Source organism: Rhinatrema bivittatum, chromosome 14, assembly GCF_901001135.1.
Source record: "Rhinatrema bivittatum chromosome 14, aRhiBiv1.1, whole genome shotgun sequence".
NCBI classification, from domain to species: Eukaryota; Metazoa; Chordata; class Amphibia; order Gymnophiona; family Rhinatrematidae; genus Rhinatrema; species Rhinatrema bivittatum.
Genome location: NC_042628.1, coordinates 35,637,167 through 35,649,397, shown reverse-complemented (window position 1 = coordinate 35,649,397; position 12,231 = coordinate 35,637,167). Strand labels below are relative to the sequence as shown.

At 51.2% G+C, this 12,231-nt stretch overlaps 1 protein-coding gene across 3 annotated transcripts in view; it reads right to left on the bottom strand.

Moving 5' to 3' along the window:
* RHOT2 (ras homolog family member T2) overlaps positions 1–12,231 on the bottom strand; it is a 75,539-nt gene that overhangs the window by 17,792 nt on the left and 45,516 nt on the right. For all 3 annotated transcript variants that reach the window (XM_029576151.1, XM_029576152.1, XM_029576153.1), the window contains 2 exons: positions 11,044–11,174; positions 10,824–10,904 (listed from right to left, as the gene is read on the bottom strand). In XM_029576151.1, the coding sequence (XP_029432011.1) occupies positions 10,824–10,904; positions 11,044–11,174 (212 nt within the window). The remainder of the gene's footprint in view (positions 1–10,823; positions 10,905–11,043; positions 11,175–12,231) is intronic.

Sequence of the window (12,231 nt, the reverse complement as noted above, 5' to 3'; positions counted from 1 at the left end):
GGACAGTCCGCAAGGAAACGCCTGTGTCGGAGATTCGCAAGAACGGCTCCCTACAGGACAATGCCTGCAATTCTGAGATACGGCGAGCCGAAGAAATCGCCACCAGAAACACGGTCTTTAACGTGAGATCTTTGACAGTAGAGCGCTGCAAAGGCTCAAACGGTGCCGAACATAAGGCCGAAAGAACCCAATTGAGATTCCAAGCCGGACAGGGAGGACGCAAAGGAGGACGGAGATGTTTAGCCCCCTTCAGGAAACGGGCTATATCCGGGTGAAGAGCCAGGGAGGATCCACCGACCTTCCCCCGCAAACAACCAAGTGCCGCCACTTGGACCCGTAGGGACTGCACGCCAATCCTCTGGCCAGTCCCGCCTGGAGGAAAGCCAGAATATCAGGGACCGCAACGGTAGGGAGATCCAAACCTCGCGTCACACACCAATCCTCAAAAACTACCCATACCCTGACATAGGCCAGGGACATAGACTGCTTCCGGGATCTCAGTAGCGTAGCAATAACCGCGTCCAAGTAACCTTTTCTCTTCAACCGAGTCCTCTCCAAAGTCATGCCGCGAGACAGAAGTGATCCGCATCCTCCAAACAGACGGGGCCCTGATGAAGCAGCCCCGCGAATCCCTGAAGACGAAGGGGAGCCGCCACCGACAACTGAATGAGGTCTGCGAACCATGGACGGCGTGGCCACTCCGGGGCCACCATGGACGGGTGCAATTCTATGCGCCGCAGAATCTCGCCGATCATTGGCCATGGGGGAAAACACGTACAGCAGCACATCCGTCGGCCAAGGAAGCACCAACGCATCGACGCCCTCTGCTCCCCTCTCTCGACGCCGACTGTAAAAAACGCGGAGCCTTCGCGTTGTGCCACGGGGCCATCAGATCCATGTGGGGAACTCCCCACGTCCTGCAGATGAGGAGAAACGCTTCGTCCGCCAATTCCCACTCTCCGGGATCTAGACGATGCCTGCTGAGAAAATCCGCCTGTACGTTGTCGACCCCGGCAATATGAGACGCTGCTATGCTGCTGAGATGTTGTTCCGACCAGGCCATCAACATGTGCACCTCTTCCGCCACCAGCGGACTTCTCGTCTCGCCTTGACGATTGATGTAGGCCACGGTGGTGGCGTTGTCCGACAGTACCCGGACCGCCTGTCCCCGCACCAATGGTAGGAAGGCTTGGAGAGCCAGACGGACCGCTCTGGTCTCAAGGCGGTTGATGGACCACTGAGCCTGTGATTGTGATTCTGACCAAAGGCCTTGTACCGACTTCCCTAGGCAAACTGCTCCCCAGCCGGGGAGACTGGCATCCGTGGTCACCACCGTCCATTCTGGAACGAGAAGGGAGACGCCACAGGACAGATGACTTGGATCCAGCCACCAAAGAAGACTGGACCGTGCAGGTGAGCGAACGCCCAGGGTACCAACGCGAGCGTTGAAGCCATAGACCCCAAAACCGTCAGGTAATCGCAGACTCGCGGACGGCGAAGCGACAACAGACGCCTCACCTGAGATTGCAGCTTGCCTATCCGATCTTGAGAGAGGACTACTTTGTCCCGATCCGTGTCGAATAAGGCCCCCAGATATGCCAAGGACTGAGTGGGGTCCAAATGACCCTTGTGGTAATGGACCACCCAGCCCAGGGACTGCAAGAGCTGGAGGACCCTGTCCACCACCCGTCGACACTGACTCTCGGACTTCGCCCGAATCAGCCAATCGTCTAGGTAAGGATGAACCAGGAGACCTTCTCGTCGCAGCTGCGCCGCCACTACCACCATCACTTTTGTGAATGTCCGAGGCGCCGTTGCAAGGCCAAATGGGAGCGCCCGAAACTGGTAGAACCTCAGAAAACTGCTGGCACGATGGCTGAATGCCCACGTGAAGGTACGCCTCCGTGAGATCCAGGGAAGCCAGAAATTCGCCCGGACGCACCGAAGCGATAACTGACCGAATCGTTTCCATTTTGAAGTGGGGAACTCGAAGACATCTGTTTACTCCTTTCAGGTCCAGAATTGGCCTTGAAGACCCGTCCTTCTTGGGAACCACGAAGTAAATGGAGTAACGGCCCGTGCTGCGCTGATCGACAGGGACGGGGGATATGGCCCCCAAGCTTTCCAGCCGACGGATGGTGTCCAACACCGCCGCCCTCTTCCCGGAGGCCTTGCAAGGCGAGACCAGGAAGTTGTCCGCTGGGATGTGAGCAAAATCTAACTCGTAGCCGCGTCTTTTCACGTCAAGGACCCACGGATCCGACGTCACCTTGGTCCATTACTGGCCGGACTTCATTGGGAGGGCTTGGACCCCGCACCCAACAGGGCTCCGGCTTGCCTCCCGTAACGTTACCCACGAAAGGACTGCTGCCACTGAGTGTTCCGGGAAGAAGATGCCTATACGAAGGTCCGTCGGATCTGTGAGGGCGCGATTTCCTGGGCCCCCGAAACCGGGACCTGGCCGGAAAAGAGGACCGCGCTCTGGTCCTATCCTCGGGCAGCTTGAATGCCCTGTTCTCTCCCAGAGAAATCATCAAATCATCCAACTCCTTACCGAACAACAACTTCCCCTTGAAAGGTAACGAACCCAGATGGGCCTTGGAAGAGCCATCCGCCGCCCAGTTGCGCAGCCACAGGAGACGGCGCGCCGAAACTGCTGCCACCATGGACCTAGCCGAGGTGCGCAGAAGGTCGTGGAGGGCGTCAGCTCCATAAGCTATTGCCGCCTCCAATCTATCAGCCTGAGATGTCTCTTCTGCAGAGAGGCCCGCAATCGCCTGAAGGACCTGGGCCCAGCGTAAACGAGCTCGCATGGCGAAGTTAGTGCAGATTGCGGTCCGCACCCCTAGGGCGGATACCTCAAATATCTTCTTGAGCTGCACCTCTAGCTTCCTGTATTGTATATCCCGAAGGGCCGCCGCCCCCGTGACCGGGATAGTGGACCTTTTCGTCACCGCGGAGACCGCTGAATCCACCTTTGGAAGTAGAAGAAGCTCCAGCGCCTCCTCCGGGAGCGGGTAGAGCTTATCCATGGCTTTGCTGACTTTCAACCCTAACTACGGGGTATCCAACTCCCGGAAAAATATATCTGTCGAAGAAAAAAATGAAAAGGAAAAACCACCGCCGGTCCCGTGAGACCTAGCAGAACTGGATCCATATTGGCCTCCTGGCGGACCACCACGGGTGGAGCCTCTATCCCCAGCTCCTGGAGGATGGCCGGGATGAGTGGCGATAGCTCCTCTCTGCGGAACAGGCGGACTACCTTGGGGTCATCCCCCTCCGCCGCCTGTGTGCCTTTTCCCGCGACGGGCTGGGCGGCGTCATCCGCCCCCGTCGCCTCGGCCCCCCTCGGGGGCTCTTCGAGATCAGCAGTATCCACCGTGGAGGAATCTTCGGAATCTGACTCCTGAGGTACGCCCCGGGGCCGCTGTATCCCTTGCGAGGGCTCCCGGGCGCGCACCGTGGTCTTTTTCGCCTTGTGCTTACTTGGTGGGGCCTGGTGGGGGCCCTCCTCAGAGCCCCCCCCCTCGGGAGCGCGTGCTACGCTTGTATTTAAGTACCTTGCGCAGCAAAACCGCATAAATCCTCTGAAAACGAACCCGAGTCAGACGAATCGGCCCCGGAATCCCCCCGGGGCCGAAGCCCCTCCGCGACGACCCCTCCCGCCGCGCCCCGCTGCGGGGAAAACACGGGAGTTAGAGCGGAATCGCCCGACGCGGTCCGCGTGAATTCCCTGCCGGTGGCCAAAATGGCTGCCACTCCCGCGCTGAGCGGGAACATGTCCTGAGGCCTATCTAATTGGCCTACCCCTCGCGGCGGCGAACGCGCGCTCCGGGCCCGAGCCCCTCGCGATGTCCCGGACGTTCCTTCACCGCCCGGGACGCAGGCCGAGCAGAGGCCCTCCCGGGACAAACGCGTGCGCGCCGATCCGCAGGCCTTGCAGGGAGAACCGCGCGGCATGCCGGCGACCGCGGGAAGAAAAAACTGAGGCGCGCGTCAAAATTAATAAAAATGAATTTGGCGACCTTCCCCCCTGCCAGCGGCGCCCCCCGGCATGAAAAACGAAGGAGCAGCGACGACGCCTAAGCAACGGAAAGCCGGCCGCAACAAAATAAAACAGAAACAATTTTTTTTTTTTTTTTTTTGTAAACGCTGATGCCGCTGTCCCGGGTCCTGGAGCCCTAGTCCTGCAGGGGTGAGTGAACCGGGCTCCCCGGTGTCACCCCTGACGCTGCCACTAGACCAGCCGGGTCCTCGACCCTGGCAGCGGCCTCAACCGGGGGAGGGTAGTCCCCTCAGGACCTCTCAACCCCCCTGGGAGGCAGGGCACCCGGGACGAAGGATTAAAAGAAAAACAAAACCCCAATTTAGCATAAAACAACTAGGCCTAACAAAAACTAGCCCAAAATTCAAAACCTGACTAACCACCAGAATCAGGTCAGGCAGGGCTGTGACCAGACCTGCACCATCTACTGGAGACAGAGTAAGACTGAGGGGCTGTGACTGGCACAGGGGCATATATGGCTCCGCCCACAAGCTTTAGTCTGTCTCCATCTACTGGTGCGGAGTCACAACCCAGGTGTCCTGGACTGATCCTGGTACGTACAGGGAAATAAATATTTCCAAGCTATCACGCAAGGCCTCTGGTGTCTTGCCTAATTTCTCGACTGCAGCAGCAGCAGCAGCCTTCTACATGTGAGTACACGGAAAGGAAATTACCTCCCCCCCCTCCCCACCTCTTAGAGGCTGCATTCAATGCAGTTAACTGTCTGATCAACAGGGGTCACTGTAAGAGCAGTATTGCGCTTGTCTCAAGTTTCCCCAGTCGGAGGCAGGCAATATTAGTTGGTCGGAGGTGATGAGCAGGAACCTCAGCCAGGAATCAAATTCAGTTTTTCTGCTTGGCAGTGCAAAATGCTCGCCTTTCCCTTCCAGTTTCTGCACTACACTCTGCAGCTGCCGTGATCCTATATCTCTGCGGTCTGTACGGGGACCTGTGCCTCTTAGCATATTCATAAATGGTCTGGAGAAAGGAACAGCAAGTGAGGTGATCACATTTGCACATGACACAAAATTGTTTTGAATCATTAAAAACAGCAGCAGATGGTGAGGAACTGTAGACAGGCCTTGTGAAAGTAGGAGACTGGGCATCTAAACGGCAGAGGCAATTTAATGTCAACAAGTGCAAAGTAATGCACAGGGAAAAATAATCCCAAGTATTGGTGCATAATGCTGGGTTCCGTGTTAGGAGTCACCACCGAGGAAAAGGACCTCAGATGATACCTGTGGACAATGCCTTGGAATCTTCGGCTCAATGTGCGGCAATGGTCAAAAAAAGGCAAATAAGAAGGGGCTCGTAGAGAGGACCAACTTACCTGCGCAGAGCTCTTGTGCTCAAACATTGGGTCGGTTCCAGCTCGGTGCCTGACGTCAACCAGGGAAGGCCCTGTCTCCTCTTTCAATTCCGGAGTGCTGAGACGCACAGCCAAAGCCGCGTGCCTCTTTGGGAAATTTTTGGGAGAATTGTTGTGCGACTGTGACAGCATGTGAATCTCTCTGTTTTTCTTCTGACAAACTTCAGATGGGTAAGAAAATGAAGGGATCCCTCACACCCATCCCAATGCGGAAAGTGGTCCCTCCTTCGATGACCTAACCTTGAGGAGTGGTGCAACTGATGCTTGTGTCGGGGCAGTACTAATGCCGCTGTGGAAGGATCAGTTGTGACCTTAAACCCGGATCTGTGCTCCCCTCCTGTTATATCAGAGACCTTGACTGAACCTGCACGCATTTTGGTGGCCACAGATGACCTTAGAACTGGGTCCCTTGATGTGCTTGTTTCGGTCCCTTTAGACTCTGTTGGTTCATCTACTAACAGAGCAGTGGCATCTCACAAGTTTTACCCACTACTAGCGTGGAGGTAGTGTTGGCTGCCATAAAAGGTCCTGAGAAATCTTTGTCAGACAGAATCGATCAATCCATTCTCAAATTCAGGGAACTACAAGGACGAGTCAATAATTATGATAATAAGGTTTCTGGGCTTGAAGATCAACTTAAGGTTATTAGGGATACTCAGTCTGTTAGAATTAAAGAAAGGGAAGTATTAAATTGTATGATGGAAAATTCAGAAAATTATTCTAGAAGATCTAATTTAAGAAGATTAAACTTTCCTAAATCCTCTGCCCTTTCATCGATTGTCATGTTAAGGAAATTTTGTGTTGATCACTTGAAGGTTTCCCCAAATTCTATACCATCTATTGTCACAGCTATTTATCTTTCCATTAATGTCTTAAGGAAGCAAATTGCTAGTGCTCTTGTATCTGTTGAAAACCCTGGCGGAGCCTTGAATTTAAACAAAATTTTGCAACGGTCTCAGATTAAAAAAGGATTGGATAAATTCTTGGAGGAGAAGTCCATTACCTGCTATTAATTAAGTTGACTTAGAAAATAGCCACTGCTATTACTAGCAATGGTAGCATGGAATAGACTTAGTTTTTGGGTACTTGCCAGGTTCTTGTAGCCTGGATTGGCCACTGTTGGAAACAGGATGCTGGGCTTGATGGACCCTTGGTCTGACCCAATATGGCATGTTCTTATGATGTTAGTTCTAGGGCTACGTTATTGGTAACCTGTGCTTTAGAAGCAGATAGGAATTGGACTTCACAGATGTTCTTTAAGTTTAAAAATAATATGTTTCTTTATGGGAAAATGTATTTATTTCCTGTCGTCTCTAGGGCCACCCAACTGAGGCGTGGAATGTTTTTGCTTAAAATATCAAGAGTGCGTGCTTTGGGAGCTTCGTTTCTTCTTCAATTTCCCTGTAAATGTGCGGTAAAACTTGGCTCTGCTAGATATGTTTTTCTTGATCCAGAGCAATTGGAAGGGTTTTATAGAACAGAGCTATGTCTGAAATTTCTATTTCTCTAAGCTTGCCAACTAATAATTATGCGTAGTATACATATTTTTCTATCATCTGTTTTCAACTCCTTTTTTCTTTTATAAAATATTTTTTGTATAATTAGCCCCACTATTTGGTCTAAATACTGGATAACCATATGTTAAGCTTTTGCTGTTTTTATTTCTTGGTGTTATATCTTATATGGTATCTTTTTCTGTTTATCAAGTGTTCTTGGTATAAATATTCTAAATTAATAAAAGGGAAAAAAAAAAGGAAGATAGAATGTTAGGAATTATTTGGCAAGAAATAGAGAAGAAAACTGAAAATATCATAATGCCTTTGTATAGATTCTTGGCGGGATTGCACTTTTGAGTATTGTGTGCAGTTCTGATCGCCCCATCTCAAAAAGATATAGCGGACAGAGAAAAGGCACAGAGAAGGGTGACAAAAATGATAAAGGGGATAGTAAAGTTTCCTTATGGAGAAAGGCTAAACAGATTAGGGCTCTTTAGCTTGGAGAAGAGACGACTGAGAGAGGACATGACTGAAATTGGAGAAATTACTTACCTGATAATTTTGTTTTCCTTAGTGTAGACAGATGGACTCAGGACCAATGGGTCAAGTGTACTCCTGATAGCAGAAGGGAGGTGGAGTCAGATTTCAAAGCTGACGTTAGCCTACATATACCGGTGCAGGAAGCTCAGCTCTTCAGTATTCTCCTCGAAAAGCAATTGTGGATATATGTGTGCTTTAATAACTTGATTAACTTGGTTAACTTGAATAACTTAACTAGGACTGGTTCAACTGATTTCCAATTGGAGACTGCCAGTGCACTCAACCGAATAACGCCGACACCCGGCATCTATGGGTGCCTAGAACTAGGGGTAATACCTGGCTTGCCCGTGTTTGTCTTGTTCTCGGGGTTTGTCACCCAAGGTTCCTGGATTCTGGGGCAGTCTTGGGCGGGGTGCTGAGTCCATATGTCTACACTAAGGAAAACGAAATTATCAGGTAAGTAATTTTTCCATTTCCTAGCATGTAGCCAGATAGATTCAGGACCAATGGGATGTACAAAAGCTACTCCCCAAGCAGGGTGGGAGGCTGCCCGTGGCCCACATAATACTGCCCTTGCAAAGGTTGTGTCCTCCTGGGCTTGGACATCCAGGCGGTATAACCTGGAGAAGGTGTGTATGGAGGACCATGTCATCGCCCGCCAGATCTTGGCGGGCGACAGCAGCTTGGTTTCCACCCAGGACACTGCCTGGGCCCTTGTTGAATGGGCCTTGACTTGCAGAGGTGGGGACTTCCCTGCCTCTACATAGGCTGCCTTGATTACTTCTTTGATCCAGTGGCCTATGGTTGCCCGTGAGGCCGCTTCCCCCTGTTTCTTCCCGCTGTGAAGGACGAATAGGTGGTCCATCTTTCGCACAGATTCCGATCTTTCCAGGTATCGGACTAGGAATCTGATGATGATGAAGAAGGCGTGAGTCTTCCGCGTCCTTATGTTCATCTGGAGATGGCAGCGAGATGGTTTAGTTTGGATGAAACTGAGAAACCACTTTCGGTAGGAAGGAGGGTACCGTGCATAGCTTTATGGCTCCTGGTGTGAACCTGAGGAACGGTTCCCAACAGGATAGTGCTTGAAGGAAGTTCCCGCTAGGAAGTCTAGTACTAGATTGGGATTCCATAAGGGCACCGGAAGTCGGATTTGTTTGACCCCTCTCAGGAAGCGGGAAACATCTGGATGGTTTGATAGACTGATGCCGTCCACTTTGGCTCTGAAGCAGGCCAGCGCGGCCACCTCAACCTTGAGGGAGTTGAGAGACAACCCATTCTTCAAGCCATCCTGCAGAAATTCCAGGATCATGGGAATTTTGACAGTCCGCGGAAGGATCTCACGGTCCTCACACCAGGCTTCGAATACTCTCCATATTCGTATGTAAGCTAGTGATGTGGAGAACTTGCATGCTCGAAGCAAGTGTCAATCACTGCCTTAGAGAATCCGCTGTTCTTCAGGTGAGTCCTCTCAAGGGCCAGACCGTAAGAGAGAATCGTGTCGGGTCTTCGTGGAGGATCGGTCCTTGCTGGGGATGGTCTCTGTGTGGAGGTAGGCACAGAGGGTTCCCCGCAAGACGTCTTTGCATGTCTGCGTACCATGACCTTCTTGGCCAGTCCGGGGCCACTAGAAGTACTAGACCTGTGTGGTGTTCTATCTTGCGGATGATCCTGCCCAGTAGTGGCCATGGGGGAAAAGCGTATAGCAGGTCTTCCTGTGACCAGGTCTGGACGAGGGCGTCGATTCCCCAGGATTGTGGCTCTCATATGCGGCTGAAGACCTTGGGAACTTGGGTGTTGGACAAGGTTGCCAGTAGATCCATGGCTGGGGTTCCCCAGCGGTTTACTATCAGCTGGAAGGCTGTGGTCGACCGTGTCCATTCCCCTAGGTCTAGGCTCTCTCTGCTGAGGTAGTCCGCAGAAACATTGTCTTTTCCCGCGATGTGGGAGGCTGAGATCCCTTGCAGGTTTGTTTCCGCCCACGCCATGAGGGGGGGGTCTATCTCCGGGGACACCTGTTGGCTTCTGGTTCCTCCCTGGCGGTTGATGTAGGCAACTGTTGTGGCGAGCCTGCGAGGCCCTCATTTGCATGCGGGCCGATACTAAATCGCACGCACAGGAGAGTGGCCTGTGCGCGCCGCGACTTTTACTGTATCGACCCGATAGTGGGATTCAAAAAAGGATTGGACAAGGTCTTGAAGGAAAAGTCCAAAAACAATTATTAGCCAGGCAGATTTGGGAAAGCCAGCACTTATTCTCGGTAGTGTGATACAAGAAACAGATCAACTATTGGGGATCTGTTGCGTACTTGTGACCTGGACTGGCCACTGTTGGAGACAGGATGCTGGGCTTGACGGACCTTCATCTGCTCAGCGTGGCGCTTCTTATGTTCTTACAGGAGCAAAACAGCAGCTTAATGCAATCATCCAACAGGACTAAGTCACTCAACATAAACTTTGTGCACGTCTCCTCCAACTGACTAATTACAGAGAGAGAAATCTTCAGACTGCTAACACTGGTTTAATAATCACATTAAAATCTATGCCAGCACCTGAGCCCGACTACAGCTGCACCATAGAAAACAGATGAAATAATCCTATTACATCCTAGTTAATTTAATGCAGTTGTAGGCCCAGGTAACAGTACAGCTTTTATTCAGAGTTAATAAATATACAACTTTAGAACAAATGGGATCAGAATTAAGATTTCTCTCTAACTGTGGCAGCAGCTGGAAAGTACACTGGATGGACTTTCTCCTCTAAGATCCCCCAAGCTCAAAGACAGATGTCACTGCCTGTCTCTCTCTTTTGTGATTTGCCCACTCAAACAGACATGTCTCCTAGCTGCCTGTCTCCTTTGCAACGTGCTCAGAGAGAGAGAGAAAGAGGAAAATCCTTGCTGCTGCCTGCCTCTTGGGTGACCTGCATGCTCAGGAAAAGATCTCCCTGCCTGCTCTTCTATGATCCGAGAGTGAGACGTCTCTGACTGCCTGTCTCTTCTGAGGTAGGCCAGTGAGCAGGAGAGTTATCCGGATTACTACCTGTATATATTCAGCGGAACAGCCGGGCATGCATTCCATGAGTAAAGGCGATTAGAGTTAGCTGGGTTACTTTAGGATGGATATTTTTCTGCCTAACTCTAGCTGGGTAGTGCTGCATATCAACACCCACTGGCTAAAACGTAATCACGTCCCTGGAACACCTCCGTCACTGCTCTATTCATCCGGCTAAATTTTGGGGAGCTGGGTGGAGCTGGGGGGAGAGGGAGAGGTGGGAATTTACAAATCTCAGGTTTGTGTCTGGGTAACTCACTAAGTTCCCGGGAAAAAAAAATCCTTTGACTATCTACCCGAGTGACCAAACAGCGTACTCACTATTAAATATTTCTCCTGGCCAGCGACTTGCACAGTGTTCACGGCGTAGAACGACAGATCCCCGGGAAGATTCCTCTGCGCCTGCCACAGGACAAGAAATAAGACAGAGGTGGGGAAAGGGCGCACAGGGGACCGATTCCTGACCTCCACCCTCCATGCAGAGACAGCAAAACAGTTCCAAGCCGAGTCCCTAATCAGGAGCTGCTGGTCTGGGACTTACCCCCATGTTCCTCCCAAGAAATGCCTGCAGGAAAGCCGATTTGCCGGTGCCGCGGGGCCCGATCACCTTACACAGGAAGACGTTGCGCTGGGTCTGTCCCTTCTCCAGGTCGATTCGCTTTTCTCGGGTGACTGCGGCGAGAAAACAAATCAGCTGTGAGTGTGGGGGGGCCCCCACTGCAGGGTCTGAAAGTGTCCCTGGACTGTTACAACCTGTTTCCAAGATACTCCTGGGATAGAACCACTCAAAAAGATGTGAAATGTGAAGATCCCCAGAAGCAGCTCATCCTGCATGACACTATATATATATATATATTTTTTTTTTAAATTTTAGATGCTCTGGCTGAGAAAAGTACTGGGATGAAGGTGGTCAGGTGGCTCACGGCTCACTGTGCTAGTAGGGGAGGGAGGCTCTGGCACGGTGTTGCAGGGCCCTGCTTGAGGAGGACAGTGTGTGCATGCATGAGTGAATACTTATTTTCAGCAGCTGCATGAGAGTGTCTGTATAATTAGTGGGCCCCTGAGAGACAGTAAGCCTACCACAGACCGTATGCGCTAAATGAACTCTAGACTCAGTGTGTTTCTCACCTTAGTGCACAGCTTCCCAAAAACCATCCTGGTGATCCCACACTCAGCCAGGTTTATAGGTTGGACACAATGAATATGCATACAATAAATTTGCACAGACTGGGTCTCCAGAGTATGCAAATATCTCTCCTTCATTGTGGATCTCCTGAAAACCTGACACTGTGGAGTCAACATGATAGATCTGGGAACCAGTTTGAGAGTATGTCTCCTGACTGGTAGAGCAGAACCTGAAAGCATTAGGTATCCAGCTTTCACTTCAAACCTTGTCTTCTTACTGAACACTCGGAGGACAATTGTCAGAGGGATGTAGACAGGTAGAAAAGAGTCCCCCTAAGCACAGCTAACAGCATGCACAGGCTGCCGGTACTTTTAACTGGATTAAAGAGAGACAATTCCAGGGGCACGTTTAGGTAAGGGAAGCAAAACAGATTATGCCGAAGTGCATTTTCAAATGTGTGTACACTGTTTTGCTCAGAGTGGTCACCTGCACAAATGTCGTTGCTGTGTGCATGTGTGCCTTGTAGGGAATTTTCTGAAGGGAGACAACTTAATTTCCCTTTGAACATTAACTACCAGGTGCATGCACACTTGCAGTGTGGGC